This window comes from Ambystoma mexicanum, chromosome 10 (genome assembly GCF_040938575.1).
Source record: "Ambystoma mexicanum isolate Mex_15411 chromosome 10, UKY_AmexF1_1, whole genome shotgun sequence".
Taxonomy (NCBI): Eukaryota; Metazoa; Chordata; class Amphibia; order Caudata; family Ambystomatidae; genus Ambystoma; species Ambystoma mexicanum.
In genome coordinates, this window is record NC_090932.1 from 61,632,682 (window position 1) to 61,656,266 (window position 23,585).

The window sequence follows — 23,585 nt, forward strand, 5'->3', positions numbered from 1 at the left end:
TTAAAGAGAGGGGCTTGCATTACTCTTAGGGAGGCCCAGTGTTTGTCTATGACCCTTATGTGCCCGAGGAGTGCATTTTGCTGGTGGTTCGATGGGAAATGTTTGGCCCCCAGCTCAGGACTCAAGGTCTTGAGTGATTGAATGGTGGAAGAATTGATGCATCTGGGAGGAGTGACGTTTCAGAATAAATGCAAGCATTGGCAAAGCCAACAGTTCCGGCTTTTGGTTAGGAATGGGATAGGCATTTGCCAGGCATTGCCATAATTGTACTTCCTATCCATAATATGGCAACAGCCGGGAATAGGTGTGATAAGCTGGGCATGAGATAACAGTAACTGGCAAATGCATATCGAACACCTATAAGCAAGCCTAAACGTTGACATTTTAATGCTTGTTTTTAACAGGTCTTCAGCAGAAGGAAAAGATACATGTAATGACTGAAGGAACACTTGGTTAAGACATTTGTATTACACCAGCAGCACATTGCAGCTGCAATTAAGCCATTAACTCAGAGCAGATGACACAGAAATAACACTGGCAGGAAAACATGTGATGTTGCTTCTTTCCACTATGGCTCAAAGAAACCTCAGAAGGATGTGCTTTGGCTAGGGAGGGGAGGGGAGAGGATGGGTGGGACTGCTCATAGGGATTAACATACACATTAGCAGTCAATGGGTGGGCAAATAACCAAACATTCACACGCTGGGTATCCCTCCTCACACATTATCACTGTATTAGCTGTTCTCCATTGAAAAAGATTTGGCCTTTATCTGTGGAGTAAGTACCGCCTTCCAGCGTTCAGGGGATTAACCTACGCTAGAGGGTGTGAGGACAACAGAGGGGGAGGCGTTTAGGCAATTCATAAAGAGAACCAGAAGGAAGAAGGGGGCAAGGCAGTACACAGGCTCATCACCCTACAGACGAGAGGATGAGACATTACACAGGACGTTCTGCCTTCAGGTGAGAAGACAGGACACTACACAGGCACAACTGCCTACAGGAAAAAGGATGAGATGATACAAAGGCACATCTCCCTACAGAAAAATTGATGAGACAACACATAAGTGTATATCGCTAAAGGCCATGGAACGAGACAGAACTTAGGCTGATTTGTGCACAGTTGAGAGGACGAGACAGTACAAAGGTTCATCTCCCTACATGCGAGGGAACGAGACAATACACAACCTGATCCGCATACAAAGGAGTGGACGAGACAGTACAAAGGTTCATCTTCCTATATGCCAGAGGACGAGACAGTACATGACCTGATCCACATACCATTGAGAGGACGAGATAGTACAAAGGTTCATCTTCCTACAAGCGAAAGAACAAGACAGTACATAACCTGATCCGCATACTATTGAGAGGACGAGACAGTACAAAGGTTCATCTTCCTACAGGCGAGAGAACGAGATAGTCCACAACCTGATCCGCATACAATTGAGAGGACAAGACAGTAAAAAGTTTAATCTTCCTACATGGGAGAGAACGAGACAGTACACAACCTGATTCACATACAAAAGAGAGGATGAGACAGTACAAAGGTTCATCTTCCTACATGCGAGAGGACGTGACAATACACAACCTGATCCGCATACCATTGAGAGGACGAGACAGTACAAAGTTTCATCTCTCTACATACGAGAGAGTGAGACAGTGCACCACCTGATCCACATACAATTGAGAGGACGAGACAGTACAAAGGTTCATCTTCCTACAGGCGAGAGAACAAGACAGTATACAACCTGATCTGCATACAAAAGAGAGGACGAGACAGTACAAAGGTTCATCTTCCTACAGGCGAGAGAACGAGATAGTCCACAACCTGATCCGCATACAATTGAGAGGAAAAGACAGTAAAAAGTTTAATCTTCCTACATGGGAGAGAACGAGACAGTACACAACCTGATCCACATACAAAAGAGAGGACGAGACAGTACAAAGGTTCATCTTCCTACATGCGAGAGGATGTGACAATACACAACCTGATCCGCATACCATTGAGAGGACGAGACAGTACAAAGTTTCATCTATCTACATACGAGAGAGCGAGACAGTGCACCACCTGATCCGCATACAATTGAGAGGACGAGACAGTACAAAGTTTCATCTTCCTACAGGCGAGAGGACAAGACAGTACACAACCTGATCTGCATACGAAAGAGGGGACAAGACAGTACAAGGGTTCATCTTCCTACATGCGAGAGGACGAGACAGTACACAACGTGATCCGGATACCATTGAGAGGACGAGACAGTACAAAGGTTCATATTCCTACATGCGAGAGAACGAGACAGTACACAACCTGATCCACATACAATTGAGAGAACGAGACAGTACCAAACTTCATCTTCCTACATGCGAGAGAACGAGACAGTACACAACCTGATCCGCATACAAAATAGAGGACGAGGCAGTACAAAGGTTAATCTTCCTACAGGCGAGAGAACGAGATAGTACACAACCTGATCCGCATACAAAAGAGAGGACGAGACAGTACAAAGGTTCATCTTCCTACATGCGAGAGGACGAGACAGTACACAACCTGATCCGCATAAAATTGAGAGGACGAGACAGTACAAAGGTTCATCTTCCTACAAGCGAGAGAACGAGACAGTACACAAACTGATCCGCATACAAAAGTGAGGACGAGACAATACAAAGGTTCATCTTCCTACAGGCGAGAGAACGAGATAGTACACAACATGATCCGCATACAAAGGAGTGGACAAGTCAGTACAAAGGTTCATCTTCCTACATTCTTTACCATCAGGAAGCAGGTGAGTGCTACGCAGGGCAAGCCGACCCCAGATGCCCCCCCACAAAGTATTTTCTGTGCCCCCAGGCCCCTGTACCCTCTTTGCGTCCCCCTCTCCCCGCTCCTTCCTGGATCACCCTGCTCCCGCCTCCCACCCCGCCCCCCGTTCCCCATTGGCTAACTTGGCCCGTGGTCTCGGGTCTAGCGACCCGCGGTAGCCTCCCTGCTTCCTTTACCATCAGGAAGCAGGTGAGTGCTATGCAGGGCAAGCCGACCCCAGATGCCCCCCCACAAAGTATTTTCTGTGCCCCAGGCCCCTGTACCCTCTTTGCGTCCCCCTCTCCCCGCTCCTTCCTGGATCACCCTGCTCCCGCCTCCCAGCCGCCCCCCGTTCCCCATTGGCTAACTTGGCCCGTGGTCTCGGGTCTAGCGACCCGCGGTAGCCTCCCTGCTTCCTTTACCATCAAGAATCAGGTGAGTGCTACGCAGGGCAAGCCGACCCCAGATGCCCCCCCCAAAGTATTTTCTGTTCCCCCAGGCTCCTGTACCCTCTTTGCGTCCCCCTCTCCCCGCTCCTTCCTGGATCACCCTGCTCCCGCCTCCCATCCCGCCCCCCGTTCCCCATTGGCTAACTTGGCTCGTGGTCTCGGGTCTAGCGACCCGCGGTAGCCTCCCTGCTTCCTTTACCATCAGGAAGCAGGTGAGTGCTACGCAGGGCAAGCCGACCCCAGATGCCCCCCCACAAAGTATTTTCTGTGCCCCCAGGCCCCTGTACCCTCTTTGCGTCCCCCTCTCTCCGCTCCTTCCCGGCCATTTCCATCCTGGCCCAGGTAAGCGTGTGTGCTTGTGTTGCCCCTGCCCCCCCATGCCACCAATTTGGGGCTAGGAGACCCTTGCTGCCTCCCTTCTGCACGGCAGCTTTCCTCCCTTAGTGCCGCCCCCTTTGTCCTCCCCTGGCCCTGATTCGTCCACTTCCCCTCTATCCCTGACTTTCCCAGGGCAGCCCTCTGCCCGGCAGCCCCTGTGGCGAAGGGCCCCAAGGCAAAGGGCGGCTCCTACAGAGGCGGCTCCAGGACGTGTCAGCAGGTGTCCGCAAGGGACACCAAGGAAGCCAACAAACGCCAACATAAACCGTGAGTGTGGCATGGGTGGGGAGTAGAGCAATCACTCTACTCCAGAAAACCCCCGCCACTCTATCTTACCTACCCATAACAGAGTGCCATAATACTAGCATGTCCACTCTTGGATGGAATTGTGAATGTTAGCATGTCCACTCGTAGTTGGAATTGTGAATGTTAGCATGTCCACTCGTAGTTGGAATTGTGAATGTTAGCATGTCCACTCGTAGTTGGAATTGTGAATGTTAGCATGTCCACTCTTAGACGGAATTGTGAATGTTAGCATGTCCACTCTTGGATGAAATTGTGAATATTGGCCTGCGTCGCATCTGGATGGAATTGTGAATGTTGGCATGTCCACTCTTGGATGAGATTGTGAATATTGACCTGCGTCACATCTAGATGGAATTGTGAATGTTAGCATGTCCACTCGTAGTTGGAATTGTGAATGTTAGCATGTCCACTCGTAGTTGGAATTGTGAATGTTAGCATGTCCACTCTTAGACGGAATTGTGAATGTTAGCATGCCCACTCGTAGTTGGAATTGTGAATGTTAGCATGTCCACTCGTAGTTGGAATTGTGAATGTTAGCATGTCCACTCTTAGATGAAATTGTGAATGTTAGCATGTGAAAGTTGCATTTAGAAAGTGCGCCCTACAGCCTCTCTGTGAATTTAGAAATGTACCCAATAGCCTCTCTGTGAAAGTTGCATTTAGAAGTGTGCCCAATAGCCTCTCTGGAAAACTGATTTTAATAGTGCGCCCAGTAGCCTCTCTGGTAAATAGAATCTAGAAGTGTTCCCAATAGCCTGCCCACTCCTGCATTTCAATGGCCCGCAGTATAACGTCAACTAATGATTGCTAGCATATGCCACACTTAGATGGAATCTCTAACAACCTCTCTATGAAGTTGAATCTAGAACTGTTCCCAATCGCATTTAGAAGTACGCCGGATAGCCCTCTGAGAAAGATACATTAGAATTGTTTGCATTTAGAAGCTGCCCCCAATTAGCCTCTCTGTGAAAGTTGAATTTATAAGTGTCCCCACCTGCATTAGAATTGTTCCCACCTCCATTTAGAAGTGTACTCAGTTGCATTTAAGAGGCTGCGCCCGATAGCCTCTCTGTGAAAGTTGAATTTAGATCTGTTACCACCCGCATTAGAACTGTTCCCACCTCCATTTAGAGGTGTACCCAACTGCAGTTGGAAGTTGCGCCGGATAGCCTCTCTGAGAAAGTTGAATTAGAATTGTTCCCTCTTGCGTGTAGAAGTGTACCCAACGGCATTTAAAAGTGTACCCAGTTGCACCTGAAAGTTGCACCCAATAGCCTCCCTGAGAAATTTGAATTTAGAATTGTCCCCACCTGCTTTAGAATTGTTCCCACCTGCATTTAGAAGTGTACCCAGTTGCACCTGAAAGTTTGCACCCAATAGCCTCTCTGTGAAAGTTGATTTTAGAATTGTCCCCACCTGCATTAGAAGTATACCCAATTTTATTTAGAAGTTACACCCAATAGCCTCTCTGAGAAAGTTGAATTAAGAACTGTTCCCACTCGCAACTGGAACTGTACCCCGCACCCTCTCTGAGAAAGTTGCATTAGAATTGCTCCCTCTTGCAATTAGAAGTGTATCCAACGGCATTTTAGGAGTGTACCCAATTGCCTTTAGAAGCTGCACCCAATAGCTTATCTGAAAATTGAATTTAGAACTGTTCCCACCTGCATTTAGAAGTGTACCCAGTTACACTTGAAAGTTGCACCCAATAGCCTCTCTGTGAAAGTTGAATTCAGAATTGTTCCCACCTGCATTAGAATTATACCCAATGTTAATTAGAAGCTGCACCCAATTAGCCTCTCTGAGAAAGTTGAATTAAGAACTGTTCCTACCTGCATCTAGAATTGTACCCTGCACCCTCTCTGAGAAAGTTGAATTTAGAATTGTTCCCACCAACATTTAGAAGTGTACCGAATTGCATTTAGAAATTGCACCCAATAGCCTCTCTGAGAAAGTTGAATTTAGGACTGTTCCCACCTGCATTTAGAAGTACACCCAACTACATTTGAAGTTGCGCCCATTAGCCTCTCTGAAAAGTTGCTCAACTCAGTAGTATACCCAACTGCATTAAGAAAGTGTACCCAATTGCATTTAGAACCCTACCAAGTTCCACTTAGAAGTATACCCAATTGCTTAGAAGCACCAATTAGTCCTCGACTAGTTGAGCCCAGAAGTGTACCTATAAATGTGAGTCACTGACCCTAGAACTACAATCAGAAAACCCTCCCAAATCAACCCAAAGCTCACACCAATCATAAGCGCACCAACTTCACCAGTGCCCATCAGAAACCCAAGACCACTCATCTCCTGAACCCCACTGCCGACCCGCCAGCACTGCCCATGCCCGCTCCCCCCACTACCACACCCCACCCTGCAATCACCCACCCCCCGCCTTGCCATCATACCCCTGCCACCTTCCCCCCCCTCTGACCCGCCTACCCTCTCTCACACCAATCGCAGCAAAGAAAGCGTGCAGACCGGACAAGTGTGCGGTCTGGACAAGGGTGTGAACCAGACGATGATAATGACTGGACGAATGTGTGGAGCGGACGAGTATGAGGAACGGACGAATATGTGCAACGGACGATACTTAATATGCTTTGGAATGAAGGAAACACTTGAAAACATACATCATACCACACCCCATGCTTACTCTCCCCCTTACACCACCACTCATCTAGAACACAGAGATACTATGACACCATTCGGTATAACTGTTCTCATATCTACATTCTCCTGCTTACTCCACATCACTCTAAGTAATCATTGCTGGTTTTACACCCCCAGCCAGGCGTTCTCCTCAGGCCTAACGCAGCCACACTCGTTCTGGGTAAAACCGACCAGAGCGAACACATACTCCTGACCGCTCAACCACCACACCTACAGCTAAGAAGCAGCTACCACTCGACTTCCGCACCAGCTGCACACATACCTGGTGCGCACACGCACTTTTGGACTCCCTCTACTCTCTCTACTGACCTGAACTTCGGTTCCCAAGGGCGTTCAACCTACCAGCGCCTTCAGACCATAGCAATGGTATATAAGGCGCTATATAAATGCAAAATAACAATAACAATACATGCCAGAGGACGAGACAGTACATGACCTGATCCACATACCATTGAGAGGATGAGACAGTACAAAGGTTCATCTTCCTACAGGCGAGAGAACGAGAGAGCACACCATCTGATCCGCATACAGTTGACATGAAAAGCCAGTATAAAGATTCATCTTCCGACAGGCAAGAGGGTGAGATAAGACAGAAGTTGATCTGCCCACAGGTGAGATGGCAAGACAGTACACAAGCTAATCTGCCCACAGTTGTGAGGAGAAGACAGTACACAGGCTAATCTGTAAACAGACGTGCAGGGAAAAATGACTCCAATGACAATTCTAAGTAGACAGCTGCAGCGAATGAAATGTGGAGGGAACAGAGCGTTTCTACACAAGGGCCACGATGGCATGAAGTCAAGGCAGCTGCAGTGGGACTGGAGAAATGGCCACTGCATGGGAAATGTAAGAGCCACCTTTATTGGGGGGCACACCACCTGCATATGTTATAGGTATTTGGCACCCTAGTTCCATCCCCAGGTAAATGGACACCGCCCTCTATGCTCTTACCACCAGTGGTGAACTCAGAAGGCATTCAGGAACCTGAGCTTGGACGTAAAAAGATGTTTGCAGAAAAATGGTGCTTCAATGGGAGTTTGTACCTCGATTTCCACCCAGTTGTACAATGGTACGGGTGAGTGAGACCAGTTTCTATTATGATGCAGAATTGCTTAGTAGACCCCTTCTAGTGCTGGTGTCGGTGTCTGGCGGAGTGGGGGTGGGCACTCAGCCCCCCTACTGGAAAAACCTCAGTTGAACCGCTGCAGGGAGATGGTTTAATAGATAATAAACTAAGAAGTTTGCAATTCCTTCTTATTAAATTAAATCATATTTCCTTTAGAGCCGAAGGGAATACACATTTCATTTCACGTAAGAAGCCTAGTAACACCTTCCATTTACTAGAAATGACCCCTCCCTTGGGCCTGGAGACAGCCTCATTAGCAGAACTAGTGTTCATCGAATCATTCAACCTCTTTTAGAGTGCACAGTTTCCAATTCTTTGCTAGGGAGTCCTCCTCGCTGGGATGAAGATGGCACCGTCTGAGGGCAGTCCTTCTTTTCTCGTAGGGTCGCCTTGTGTGTGGTAGGATACACAATGGTCCTGATTCAAACCTGTCCTGCTCTCCTGCAAAGACAGCCACATGACTGTCAGATGCAACACACACTGTACAGCCACTGGCCACCCCAATGCATCATGCTGGACCCCCTGCTTGCGCTGCTGGCCCAGGGGGTGGGCTGCCCAACTGAACACTCTGACGCTGCCTAAAGGCAGTGTGACTACCATACAAAAACGAATGCAATAAAAAGAAACCACTCACACATGAAATTCTGCACGTAGTCACCCTCTCATAAGAACCAGTCTTACATGTGTGCTTTTTCTTAGACTTATGCCCTTACACCTGCCATGCCTCCTCACTACTTGGTGAGGAGGACAATAACAGTGAGTAACAGTAATCAATGGTTTGTGTTGTTTGCCTTTGTTATTAGGTAATGGGACATTCTGTGACCTTGATGAGTGCCTGAGTAACCCCTGCTCTCCTCATGCAAACTGCACGAACACCATCGGCAGCTTCACATGCGCCTGCAGTCGCGGGTTCACGGGTAATTCCATGTTTACTTCATATGTGTACACCTTGCAAGCTTTATGAGGCAATGTCAGATTATTTTAGATTTTAAGCAACACTGACATTTGGTGACCCGGGTCTGAGTGCCCAGCACACTTTAGGTTCCATTATTCATCTCTGATTTACATTACATTTAATGCCTGACTCTTCCAGCTTCTAAGTGCGCCACCTGGGGATCGAACCCATTATGCACAGGTGTGCCTACCTGACCCTCTAAGCAGATTTCCACTGAGCTATCCTCCCTGCACAGGCTCGATCCTGGGCAGAGAAGACAAATAAACATGGACTACATATCTCCCTGGACAGGGATGAATCTGCTCTGAGGTCGAGTTATACAGCAGGGCCTCAAGACCTGGCTATGACGACTGTTTAAAAAAAGTACCAGACCGGTGTCATGATTAAATAAGGTCCAGTCCGGAGATACCGACACAGCCGCAATGGTGCAGTAGAGAGCTACCTGAGGGTCACTCTTTTTAATGATATGGTATAAATACAAAAACAGGAGGTTCTGATGTATGTGTCTGCCACCTCATCCTTGGTGCACAGAATACATATAGTGACAGGTGAACATGCAATGTCCTGAAGCTTTCTTGATTTTCCATAGGTGATGTGCACAACTGCACAGATGGGAAGGAGTGCAATACTACTTCAGCATGACACCCCATTGCCGCCTGGACTAACTTCATTAGAAGTTTCTCCTGCACCTGTAGCACTGGATTCCAATGTAATTCCACATTGCTCATGATCTGCTTGTCTACCTCTGGCCTGTGCTTGTTGGTGACTGCTCACATTGAACAGGCACACACAGTCACCTGGTTCTGTATGAGGCAGCCCACTGAGCTTCAGGAGCAGAGAGTCTCAGAGACGAAGGGGCAGTAGACAGAGGCTGCCTGGACAGGTTACTAATGCTGAACCTGTGCCTCTGCCAAAGGATAAAAGTACACCTAGTACGATCAGTCAAATTCCGCACTCTATAACACGGCCCATTCCCACAGGATCCTCATGGCACGAAGAGGCCAATTCCTTCAAGAAGAGAATTGTCCATTCAGAAATATAGAACATTGCATAAAACAGCTTCAAAGGGCACAAAGCACACTTGTTGTGTCTGTTCGCTTTACATGATCTATTTCGACCCCAACATCAGGTGGACCTCAATCTGCAGAGAACACAATAGTCTAAAGCACCCAACTTTGGGAATACTCCCTCATATGTTAAGGTCCGTTGTAAATAGTTTCTGATCTAAAATGCTATCCTTTTCTAACAAAAATAACTAAGAATACAAGAAAGAAAAATACATTCTATTGAATTAAAGCCTTCAACCTCAATCAATGTTGCCTTCGCACAGCCAAGGCTACAGCCTTTGACAATCACTATCCTGCCTACTCCTTCGCCCATCCTCTCCTGGCCCAGAGCCACCCAACAGCTTAGGACGATACCACCCTATGCTTAAATGGGGTCATGTCCTCAATGAAAGGTGGGTGGATGCTGTCCACCCACGTGTAACCTCAACTTGAGCCCATGTCGTCCGTCCCCAATCCCAAGGTGGTCCCTGTTAGCCATGGTGGGTTCCCGGTCCCTCCCGTGAGGGAAGAGCTTAAATGAGACCCAGTCAGACTACCTGGATGGCCAGGAGTGGTGCTCCTAGCCTTGGCTGCTTGTCTTCTATGTGGGTCCACCGCCCGCTTGCCCGGAGGTGGTCCCGGGGAGCCTGGGAAGGGTCCCTATGCCTACTGGGAGGTAAAAGCTATAACACGGCCCGGCCAGAGTGCCAGGACAGCCAGGGGTGCTGCCCCCATCCTCAGGTGCCTGTCTTCCATGTGTGTCGACAGCCCCCAATTTCAGTGCTGTTCCCGGGGCGCCCCAGCGGGGACCCCATTTCTCCTTCGAGAGAAAAGCTCTAACGCGGCCCCTCCACAGCTCCAGGAAGGCAGGGGTGTTGTCCCCAGCTTTGGGCACCTGTCTCCCATGTGGCTCAACCGTCCCCCTGCCCAGCGCAGCATTATGGTACTTTGCCAGGAGGCCAAAGGCCCTTCCTGTCCATGCACATTGGAATGCATTGTACTATCAGATAGCCGACATGCTCTGGAAGTCCAGATGGGCATCAACTTGACATTTTTCTCCAGTTGGGTCTATAAGCAGGATGGACAATTTTGGCCAGACCTCCCACTCTGTCACCCAGGGTACACAGATTACAAGAAACTTTAGTCACCTACCCCCAGATTACTGTAGACAGTGCAGGGTCCTCTCTGCGCTCCACTTGGTTCTCGTTGCCCTGGTGGTAAAAGCTTGAACAAGCCCCCAACCAAAGCTCCAGGACAGCTGGTGGGGTGCTTCGCCCAGCCCTGAGCGCCTGCCTACCATGTGGGTCAACCATCTGCCTGCTGAGCCGTGGTAACGGGGTTGACCCAGCAGCGCATCTGTCCTTCCCTGGAGGGAAAAGCTCTAACATGCCCCAGCCAGAGCTCAATGATGGCCGGCGGTGCTACCCCAGGCCTTTTGTGCCTGTCTCCCATGTCGGTCGACCGTCCCCAAGCCCAGCAGCAGTCCTGGGGAGCCCTGACGGGTTCCCTGTCCCTCTCCAGAAGGAAAAGCTCTAACGTGCCCTGGCCAGAGCTCCAGAGAGGCCTGTGGTGCTGTTCCCATCTTTGTACGCCTGTCTCCCACATGGGTCAACCATCCCCAAGCCCAGTGGGGGTCCTGTGGAGCCCCAGCAGGGTCTTCATCCCTCCCCAGAGAGAAAAGCTGTAACACGACCCGGCAAGTTATTGACTTGCACACAGAGGGCAGGGCAGCCTGCTCTGCTCGCCTGCCTCCATGCATTCCAAGGGATCGATTTGGCACACTTGGTCCACCTAGGGTTGACTGCTTGGCCCAGACTGCTGTTTCAAGAATGTACCTTCCACCTGACTTGTGACTGTGTCAAGGTTATGCCCCCTCATGGAGCATCTCCTTATGTGGCTGGCACTCCCTCCCAAGGAGAGAGAAGGCTGAGCAGCTCAGCAGCTCACTAGTGGTCAGATCAAGTGGACGGGCAGGGTGGTGCTAGCCAAACTGCGTGCTGCATAAGCCATGCTGTTGCCCCTTCTCCACCAAGCACATTTCTTTAGCAGTTCAGAACAATGGTTCTGTGGGGTCCAACCCCCTCTGTTACCAAACTGGTGGTGCGTGGAACCCCTTCCTGCTTTAAGTGGTTCGTGGGTTCAGCCTCTCAACTTCACCCCCAGGATCAGGCAGGGCCGACAATGCCTCTGTGGTTGACATGTCCATCCACCCTCTGTACTCCCCGAGTGTTGGCAGGGGGCAACACTCTGGTGCTTGCGTCCCACAGACTGCCCCAAGGGTGTAAAGGTTGGCCCAAGGCAGTGCGAGAGTCCCCCCATTGCCACCTTCCTGCAGGATCGGCTACCTGGTTGATCCTGCCAGTAGCATATGCTTGTCTCAAAGTTTAAGCCACGTACATGTAAGTACACTCAGCAGGTACAGTGAAACGGCGAATGGCTCATTAATTCAGCTGTGGTTCCATTGATCGCTCCATCTGTTACTTGGGTAACTGGTAATTCTAGAGCTAGAACATGCTGAAGAGCGACGACCGTCCCGGGATGCATGCATTTATCAGACCAAGACCAATACAGGCTTGCCCGGTCGCTTTGGCGACTCTGGGTAACCCTGGGCCTATCGCACATCCCCATGATGGTGGCAATACATTTCTATGTCTGCCCTATTAACCTTCAATTGTACTTTCTGTGCCTAGAAAGGTGACCATGGGTAACAGGGAATCAGGGAGCATGAGAAATGATTACCACATCCAAGGAAGGCAGCGGGTGCTCAATTTACTCACTACCAACTTCGTGGCCCTGTAATTGGATTGAGTACACTTTAAATCCTTTACCAAGGAACCATTGGAGGGCAAATCTTTCGATAATTCCAGGTCCAATAGTGTACATTAAAGTTGCTGCAGTTCAAAAACTCATAGTTGTATTTTGGGATCAAGCTGGCAGTGAGGTGAGCTACCACCTGTCCCAGCCCCTGGCTCTGGGTGCCCCCTTGATGCTCTTGACTGAGTGTCCTGGGGGTCTGAAGTGTTCACTTTGAAAAAATGTGAGTGACCAAAGAAGACTGTTTGCCTGAATATATCCTCTGCAAATAATGGTAGAGCACTCCAGTTCTATTTTGTTGCTTTTTTGGAATTAGGGCCATGATTAAGAGGGATGGCTCAGGGCATTGTTATTGTGCCACTAGAGGTGAAATTCTTGGACCGGCACAAGGCGAGCCAAAGTGAAAGCATTTGCCAAGAATGTATTCATTAATCAAGACTGAAAGTCAGTGGTTCGGAGACAATCGGATACCGTTGGAGTTCCAACCATAAACAATTACGCCTAGCAATCAGGCTGTGTTATTCCCATGTCCCGTTGAGCAACCTTCGGGAAACCAATGTCTTTGGGTTCTGGGGGAAGTATGGTTGTGAAGCTGAAACTTAAAGGAATCGACAGAATGGCACAACGAGGAGTATATCCTGCAGCTTAATTTGACTCAACACGGGACACCTGACCCAGCCCATTTACAGAATGGATTGACATATTGATAGCTCTTTCTCGATTCTGTGGGTGGTGGTGCATGGCCTTTCCAAGTCCGTGGAGCGATTTATCTGGTTAATTCCGATAACGAACGAGACTCCTCCATGCTAACTAGTTACGTGACCCCTAGCTGTAGGCATTCAACCTCTTAGAGCGACTAGTGGCATTCAGCCACATGAGATTGAGCAATAACAGGTCTGTGATGCCCTTAGATGCCCAGGTCTACACCCACACTACGCTGAATAGAGCGGCGAGAGTCTGCCCTTTGCTGACATGGACGAGTAACCTGCTGAACCCTGTTTGTGATAGGGACTGGGTATTGCAACTATTTCCCATGAACGAGGAATACCCAATAATTGCAGGTCATAAACTTGCATTGATTAAGTCCCTGCCCTTTGTACACACTGCCGAGAGCTACTACCGATTGTATGGTTTAGTGAGGTCCTTGGATGGGCTAGGTCCTGACATGCTGGGCAAGCTCTGAGCCATGACGCATCCGATCCTAACAGACGGGCCGGCATTGAGATTCTAGCTGCTCACCACAGTGGATGAATAATGGCCAGGCTTTCCAGCACAGTGGGTGACCTTCCCTCCTGTGACGGCACCTGGAGCTCAGTCCCATGCGACCAGAATGAGGTTTGGAGACTATAACGGTCCCGCCTGACCCCCACGCTGCTTGCCTCTAGCCCTCCTCTCTGAACACCTGAGCAGGTTTCGGGAGGTCATGGTCAGGTAAGGATGAGTGGATCAGTCGGGTGGGCAGGCGGCAGAGCTGCCTGCTACCATTGCAGTGTGAAGTCCCCATTGAGCTGCTGCAGAATGCGACAGGTTCTGGGCTTAGTGCCTGGAACCTGTTTGTTTTAAAACCACAATGGTCTTGGCCGACTCCCAAGTGGGGAAGCTAGACTGTGCGTAGGATAATCTTGCCCCACATGCAGGTGGCACAGGCATGGCTGCCTCCTCAAGTTCCTCGCTTGCACCGGCAGGTTCGGGCCGACATATGGAAAAAAAGGTTGCCTGTGACTATTGGCGGTGGATCACTCGGCTTGCGCGTAAAAGAAGAACACAACTAGCTTCTCGAATTAGTGTGAATTTTAGGACACATTGATCATTGAAAAACGCACCTTGTGGCCCTGGGTTCCTCCTGGGGCTATGCTTGTCTGAGGGTCTCCCCTGGGACTGTCCCTGTGGTATGGCTGGGGCCATTGCCGGGACCCTGTTCCCTTTCTCCCCTAAGGTCAGACCCAATCAGCACCGCCGCATCATCCCTGGACCTGGCCTGGAGACTTGTTGCCAGCGTGTCCTGGCCTCCTCATTTTCCTACCTCCTGGGGCCAGGAGCGCCAGGCGCCTGGTGTGCCCCGGCGGTGGTGGTGCTGCCAAAAAACCTGACGCACCTTTGCCCTAACCGGGGGAAGCTGGCCGTACTGCATGTGGCTGTCTGTGGTGTCTAATGACTGCCTGTGCGGAGTGGCCGTGGAGCGCAGGCCTCACGACCATGTCCGGTGGGCAACCTCTCCCCAGGAGGGTTTTGGTGCAGATCGGGGCAGTGCGCACTTGGCTGCACTGGAGGCACGGGGCTGGAGCAAACAGCCCTGTACCCGAGGCTAGCTGCCCAAGCTTTGGCTCCCCGAATACGACCTCAGATTAGACGTGGCAAAGGAAAAGAGACTGACCAGGATTTCCTCAGTAATGGCGAGTCAAGATGGCTGAGCCCAGTGCTGAATCCCCGTCAGGCAGCGGGTGTGGGAAATGTGACGTACATAATAACATACAGAAGACTGACTTCCCGCTGTTGGTCAGGGGGCCTAAGACCTTCTGATTTTGGCTCACCCCGTGGACGGTGTTAGGCAGGTAGCGGCCCCACCCGTGGCAGGTTCGGGTCTTCTCAGAGTCTAGTTGCTTGGGAATGAGCCCACAGCTTGTGGTAAACGCCATCTAATGCTAAATATGGGTGTGAGACCGATAGTCAACAAATACCATAAGGGAAAGTTGAAATGGGCTTTGAAGAGAGAGTTCAAGAGGGAGTGAAAATGTCTAGAGGTAAACGGGTGGGGTCCATGCAGTCCACCCAGAGGATTGAACACTCCGGGCAGGTTGGTCACCCAGAATGTATATCATATCTGTTTAGATGTTTAGATGCTGGCATCCTCGTAATGCTACCCCTTGAGTGAATTGAGGTCTTTCCTACTGTGAACTAGAAGTGCCATTTTGTATGCGTTACTCCACTACAGTTCACATGTTAGTCTTGCAAATCAAGCACAGTATATGCAATGGTGCCGTGGAAGTGCTAATCCAGTTGCTTGCAACTAAAGTGGACATATTTAGAGCTCTTATCGTGATGGACATGCTAGCCTGGAACGGTGCATTCTCTGACCTCGTATGAGTCATGATGTATTGCAAATTCTTCCATATTTTTTCACCAATATCTTTCCTGTAGGCTTGTTCTGTTCTTGTGCTGCTGATGTTTGATGAGCGCTAGTTTTTCTTGAATGCCATATGTTCCTATGTGTATGTACAGTACATTCTTGAGGTCATCTGCACGTTGGCACTAATGGTACAGATACATGACATGTGAACTCTGAGTCAAAGCCTCATAATGTTTCTGCCCCGTCACCCTGCCTGGTGAATATTCAAGGTCCTGAAGGTTTCTTGGTTTTCAGGAGACTATGGGCACTCCTGCACAGATGTGAATGATTGCATAGGTATGACAGCGTGCCATCCCAATGCCAACTGCACCAGCAGCATTGGAAGTATCCATTGTGCCTGTAACACTGGCTTCCCAAATAATTCCCCATAGGTCCTGATCCACTTGTTCACCACTGGCCCTTATGTATGTGACCATTCAATGTGAACATGTAACCCTTTTCTTGAATCCGCTATTCCTTTTTTCCTCTCTTGACTCCCCTGCTATCTCACTGGACCTCCCCCACCCCCTATCCCATCCCGTATCCACTATTTCTATCAACTAATCCTTGTCAATCACTACCTCCCCCTTCACCAAAGAGAAAGGGAACCCTGGCTCCATTCGTCCTCTATGTTGAACAAGACAAAGTCTCCACCACGTTCAACCTCAATCACTGTCGCCTTCTGTGACTTCCACACTGCCGTGGCGACCGCCTTTGACAATCACTCTCCTGGCCACTCCTTCACCCCTCCTGCCCTGTGCCAGAGTCATCCAACAGCTCACGACAATACCGCTCTCTCCTTACACCGCCGGCACAAAGATTGCTCCCCCACTCTCATTACAGCCCAAAAAGACGCTGCTGTGCCTTTCTACTGCTCTTGATTCCGCCCTTTTGCCATGCACGGTAATCCCTGAAGGCATGTGTGCTTGGTCCTTAATGGTGTGAACACATGGTACGATTGCTCTGAATGATACTGGATCTGCCACCTCAGCCTTGATGCACAGGAGACGTACAGCGCAGGGGGAACATTCAATGCCATGACGACTTTCTTGCTTTTCAATAGGTGATGGGCACAACTGCACAGATGTGGATGAGTGCATAAGTACGACAGCGTGCCACCCCAACGCCACCTGCAATAACACTATTGGAAGTTTCACATGCACCTGTAACACTGGATTCCAAGGTAATTAAACAGTGGTCCTCATTGGCGTTTTTACTGCTCCACTGCACACATGTCATAGCGCGTTGTGAACATGCAAACACATGTACACAGTCCTGTATCAGATAGCCCTCACAGCTTCTCCAGGGAACACACATCCACACCATGAAGGTTTTAGATGCCTTTTCAGGCTACAGTCTATTGATAGGAGTCTTTCAATGGGTTTACGATACAAGAGCAGCAGCTTTGTCAGCCTGCCTGGCAACTTCTCAATATCTGTACTCCTTTATGTTCCTGTCCCGCCGTTTATTTGTGTGCTCTGGATATAGTGGCTTAAATGAAACCACAACTAAACGCACAATCCATAACGCTGTGGTAGTACCGGTCGCCATTTTCGTGTGGCAGGTGCCATCAAAAAAGTGATATTTCAGACAACAATTGACTGGGCGAGAAGTTGAAGTAAAGCAGCTGTCACTTGTCCATTGTGCTGAGTTGCAATACATCATTTTTGCAAAAGCCAGGTGCACACATGACTCCGACATAATTATTGGGGTGCCAGCAGCGGAACACTAGTATTGTGTCCATTTGTGTGAATTGTTGTTTTTCTAATTGCACACTGGCAGTGCCACCCTATGCAATTTGCCCTTTGCAATTCTGGATTTACTTTTGAAAATGAGGCCAATTGTGTCAGTGGCTCAGTGACAATACTCTGATGTGTTGCTCTACACAAAGCTTAATTATTGAATAACCAGCCTGAAGTGTTTACAGCTATGTCTGTGATTGAGATGTTACTCTGGAACGTTCTGTTCTATGACTTCTTGTGAGTAATCATTCCCAGGCTACCTCTTTCCCCCTATGTTGAGGTGCTACTGATCATTGGTGAATCGTGTTTGCCATATGTGTTCCCCTCCACTTCCAGCCCATTGCATTTCGCCCCTCCTCCCCAGAAAAGGCCACCCGCCAACCAACTTTCTGAATCCTATATCACTGCCACCCATACCCCAGTACCCCCTCTTTCTCTCTCCCACTAATCTTAAAAACGGGCTCGTGATCGCCCAATCTGTCTCTAAGAAATAAATCTCTCTTTTACCGCTCACCACTTCCACAGCCCATCACTTGCTATCATGGGTGTTACTGAAACTTTGATCAACCTCACGACTAAGCTGTGCCTACTGCCATCCACACCGCCTCCACCACCTTTCAGCACTCTTCGCGCCCATCCAAACGTAGTGGCAGGGTTGGCATTCTGATAGCCTCTTGCCCTGTCCTCCACCTGTCTTTATGCCACTGTCTTTTGACTTTATGGCTCACAACTCCTACCACTTACTGTTGTCTCTGTTCTCCCGCGCTACAGGTGCCGAGTAGCCATCAGCTCTTTTTCTCTGATCACCTTGACTCCATGCCAGCTGAGGCCCCTGGAATGCCCCTGGGTGACTTTAACCTCTCCAAAATCTCCTCTATGCATCACATTGAACTCGTCTCCCTCCTCTCTGACTACTCCCTAACTTAATTTCACAACTGGGCCACTCACTCCCAAGGGAACTCTCACGACCTTGCTCTGACTTCCTGCATTTCATTATCTAATCTCATTTTCAACCTCTCCCCTTCTAACTACCCTTACTTCCTTTTCAGTATCACTTTTCCTCCCCTGCTCTCTTCCCCTCCAGTATCCTCCATCTCAAATTGTAAATTCAAATCGACATCTCTGGCCTCTTCCCTGAATCAAGTCAAGTTCTCCCTTCTTTTTCTTCCTCCTCCAGACACGTCCTCTCCAGGAAACGTTCTACTTGATTCTCAGCTTCCCATTCATCACAGTTGTCTGTCTCATACATTGACTCACTCAACCACATCATCCTCAAACCTAGATCACCCTCCTCAAGACCAAGATGCAATACCACCTGGTCAAGTGCACAAGGACCATGGTGCCCTCTTCTCCTCGCCTACAAGGAATCCCTCATCTCCATTACTATAGTTATAGACCGCACCAAATCATCCTACTTGCCTAATCTTATTACTACACTCTGCTCCAACCCCCAAAAACTCTCTTCTCTGAGCTATCCTAGCTCCCCCAGGCCCATGCCTTTCACATCTGCACTTTCTGCTTTTGACTTTCCCCAGTACTTCCCTTTCAAGGTCCCTAAAATCCAAAATTGTCCCTCCACTCTCCTTTACCCCCCCCAACCTATTTCCCCCTCATGATGTCTCCACCACTTGCGACCTACACACCTTCTCCCCAAACTCCAACTGAATTGGCACCAATCCTGACTACATCCAACCCTTCTTACATCTCTGTTCACCGTTTACCCTGCTGATGGTCAATGAACCTGCACCTATCGCCTGCTCCTATACCTTTACCCTTTTGACATATCATTTTCTCTGGAACTGTTAAAGGTAGCAAGTATCCACTATCCTGCCAATCCTAAACAAAAGCCATTGTCTATTCACAAAGCACAGCTAGATATTGGCCTGTATCTCTCTTCAACCACTTAGCTATTCTAAAATCCTTTAAATGCTTGTCAGTAGCGTGATATTAACCTAACTTGATACTGATGATAACCGCGGTCCACCCCAGTCCCATTTCCACAGCTGTCATGCTACTGAAAAAGGACCCCTCATGACTCTAATTTCCCGACATCTGCTAATCAACATAAACTCTACTCTATCCTAATTGTTCTACACCTCTCGGCTGCTTTTCATATGGTGGACCACCCTTCTCACATTTAGACGCTTGTTGCTCTTGGGATCCAGGATAGGGGTCTTGACGGACTTACCTCTGATATCTTCCAGCCTAGCTTCTCCTCTCATGGCACATGGACAGCTCCCATTAAGCCTCCCTCCCCACCAGTGTCCCTCAAGACTCTGAGATTGGCCCTCTGCCCTTCATCCCTACATTTCCACCCTTGGTCGCCTAATCTCCTCTTTGCAGATGAAACTCAAATCATCTTCCCCCTCCCCACCCTCACTCCTTATCTTTATACGAAATGCCTGCTAAAATCTGAAACTGGACGGCACTTCAATTTCTGATGCTCAGCACCTCAAAGACCTAAGCCATCTCCCTCTTGGCCTCCCTCAAGGTGCACAGACTTGGGGCCCCTTTTCACCTCAGTCTAAGTCTCCACCACTTTGTTGTGGCCTCTACTCCTGCTGCCCGAATAAGCCTGATTGACAGCAGGAAACTCCACCCTCTCTTCACCTACCACTCTGCCCAAACCCTCATACTAACTTAAGAAGTAGGTTACATGGAATGCTGTGCTAGCCTCTTCCTTGGTCGCGCCCTCTCCTCCTCTTTGCTTGGCAAAATACCCAATTTTGCAACACACACTCTCCAAGCTCCCCCACTCTTCCTCTTCCAAACGCGCCCTTCATCTTGACAGACTCACTATGAGAAGATAGTCCCTTTTCTAATTCCTAAAGACTGTCTTTAAATCTATTCATAGTTTTGCTCCCCCTTGTCTGGCCAACCCTATCTGTCTCTACTCACATTGGCTCATCTGCTGATCCAGCACCTGCTGTAATGTTTCCTGTTCACCCTGTGTATTTGCTTGCTTTCGTTCCTGCTGCATCCTTGTACCTCAGCACTCATTAAACACATACTACCCTCCACTCTGTTAAGTTTACACAGAAGCTCCACCTCAAAAGCCTAGAAAGAGCAGACTTTGCTACCAGGCTCATCACTCCCCTTCCACGACCACCCTAGCACTAACTCCACTGCATTCAGGACCCTGTAAACATCTAGTCCTCTCTTACTTCTGTCTGTCTTCTGTCTGGCCCTGTGCCTGGCCTATGGCCTGTGCATCTGCATTCCCTGTCACTCATTAGCATTCCTTCTCATGTAAGGCACCTGTTACATGAATGCTGTGTATGCTGTTGTTATAGTGTAATGTGCTTGTGTTCAAAAGACCTTCTTTTCTCAATAAAACCTAGAAAGACAAATACAAAATACATTAACCCCTGATGTTAGCTGCACCGGGTCACTAATAGCTTTGAGTCCTACCTCCACAATGTACCTGCTTCCCAATGCTTGATGCACAGGACACATACAGCGCCTGGTGAACATGCAATGTCCTGAAGGCTTCTTTGCTTTTGAATAGGTAATGGGCATAACTGCACAGATGTGAATGAGTGCATAAGTACGACAGCCTGCCATCCCAACGCCACCTGCACTAACACCTTTGGAGGTTTCTTGTGCGCCTGTAACACTGGATTCCAAGGTAAGTTGACAGTGGTCCACCTTTGCTTGTCTCCTTCTGGCCTGTGCTTGCTGGTGACTGCTCACTTGGAACAGGCACACAGTCCCCTGGTTCTGCATGAGGCAGACCACTCAGCTTCAGGAGGAGAGACTCTCAGATCGGAAGGGGCAGTAGACAGAGGCTGTCTGTGTACAAGCAAGATTCCTCCTGGCACAGTTGGGCAGTCTCACTGATGGTGAGCTCTCCCTTGCTTGAAGCACCCTCACACACTCAGCATCAATTATTTGCTCCTTCACATCCTACAGGCAATGCTGTGTACGCTGTTGTTATAGTGTAATGTGCTTGTGTTCAAAATACCTTCTTTTCTCAATAAAACCTAGAAGGACAAATACAAAATACATTAACCCCTGATGTTAGCTGCACCGGGTCACTAATAGCTTTGAGTCCTACCTCCACAATGTACCTGCTTCCCAATGCTTGATGCACAGGACACATACAGCGCCTGGTGAACATGCAATGTCCTGAAGGCTTCTTTGCTTTTGAATAGGTAATGGGCATAACTGCACAGATGTGAATGAGTGCATAAGTACGACAGCCTGCCATCCCAACGCCACCTGCACTAACACCTTTGGAGGTTTCTTGTGCGCCTGTAACACTGGATTCCAAGGTAAGTTGACAGTGGTCCACCTTTGCTTGTCTCCTTCTGGCCTGTGCTTGCTGGTGACTGCTCACTTGGAACAGGCACACAGTCCCCTGGTTCTGCATGAGGCAGACCACTCAGCTTCAGGAGGAGAGACTCTCAGATCGGAAGGGGCAGTAGACAGAGGCTGTCTGTGTACAAGCAAGATTCCTCCTGGGACAGTTGGGCAGTCTCACTGATGGTGAGCTCTCCCTTGCTTGAAGCACCCTCACACACTCAGCATCAATTATTTGCTCCTTCACATCCTACAGGCAATGCTGTGTATGCTGTTGTTATAGTGTAATGTGCTTGTGTTCAAAATACCTTCTTTTCTCAATAAAACCTAGAAAGACAAATACAAAATACATTAACCCCTGATGTTAGCTGCACCGGGTCACTAATAGCTTTGAGTCCTACCTCCACAATGTACCTGCTTCCCAATGCTTGATGCACAGGACACATACAGCGCCTGGTGAACATGCAATGTCCTGAAGGCTTCTTTGCTTTTGAATAGGTAATGGGCATAACTGCACAGATGTGAATGAGTGCATAAGTACGACAGCCTGCCACCCCAACGCCACCTGCACTAACACCTTTGGAGGTTTCTTGTGCGCCTGTAACACTGGATTCCAAGGTAAGTTGACAGTGGTCCACCTTTGCTTGTCTCCTTCTGGCCTGTGCTTGCTGGTGACTGCTCACTTGGAACAGGCACACAGTCCCCTGGTTCTGCATGAGGCAGACCACTCAGCTTCAGGAGGAGAGACTCTCAGATCGGAAGGGGCAGTAGGCAGAGGCTGTCTGTGTACAAGCAAGATTCCTCCTGGCACAGTTGGGCAGTCTCACTGATGGTGAGCTCTCCCTTGCTTGAAGCACCCTCACACACTCAGCATCAATTATTTGCTCCTTCACATCCTACAGGCAATATCAATAGGGAATATGTTCCTTGTAGGTATTTAGAAACTGCTGGTAGTAATTTGCATACGGCTCCAGTGGTGTTCACTCCACACGCTTATAGATGAGCGCCAAGATGACTGTATATGGAACGTAAAAGCCCTTCTTTCTGGCCGCTGAGTGTGGGAGACTGGAGCACACACACACATGAATGGAACAGAACTGGATGCAGGAGTGACTCCCGAGCACTCGGCACAATCCCTTCCTCCCCAGAGTGCCCTGTCCCCAGTCGTGCATGGGTGCCTCTATCACAGGGGAGTAACATGTACTGACATAACCTGTCAATCCAGACAATGAGCTGCCTAAAAGATGTGGCGTGGATTCTGAGTTCCCAGGGCATGGAGGGGATGTCTCCACCACAGTGAAGGTTGTTTTATTCCATTCATATAGTTTTCTCCCTGGGTCGCACCTCAACAAAGCTAGCTTTTTCCACCCAGGTTGCCCATGTCCAATGTTTGCACGTGGGGGGAATGTCCACGCTGCCCACCTTTGGCCCATCTACGGCTCAGAATCTCTTTTTCGGGCACCCATGCCCTATGAGTGGATCACATTTTTCTCCATGAAGTTGTTTCTACTGCTCTGAAAAGTGGTGTGTCAATGCTAGTCCAAGTATCAAGCAATCAAGCAATCAGTCAAAAGACATTTATTTCAGCCCAAGCTATAAAATGATGCTTAAAATATAAACACATATCCAATATTCCAATAATTAATCTCAAATGTGTTAACGTATCTAACAGATGTTCTATAATACAGATATACAACTTTGAATTTCACCTAGTTAACCACAAAAATCCAATCTTCAAATCGGAAGTCTCCTCCAAAAACATGTCAATCTCATTCAGAGAAGAAATGCAACAATATGGCAGCCAGAGGTAGTCAAGCATCACCAGATGTGTACATGTGGACATGCTGTGGAGAACTTGTGTTCTTCAAAGTGAATTTAGTTTCCTATTGTCCTT

General features: G+C 48.9%; 1 protein-coding gene across 1 annotated transcript in view; it reads left to right on the forward strand.

The window, feature by feature from the left end:
* LOC138492809 (uncharacterized) overlaps positions 1-23,585 on the forward strand; it is a 469,421-nt gene that overhangs the window by 276,206 nt on the left and 169,630 nt on the right. The window contains exons 60-64 of the mRNA XM_069620163.1: positions 8,530-8,643; positions 16,711-16,830; positions 20,898-21,017; positions 21,544-21,663; positions 22,190-22,309. Coding sequence (XP_069476264.1) covers positions 8,530-8,643; positions 16,711-16,830; positions 20,898-21,017; positions 21,544-21,663; positions 22,190-22,309 — 594 coding nt within the window. The remainder of the gene's footprint in view (positions 1-8,529; positions 8,644-16,710; positions 16,831-20,897; positions 21,018-21,543; positions 21,664-22,189; positions 22,310-23,585) is intronic.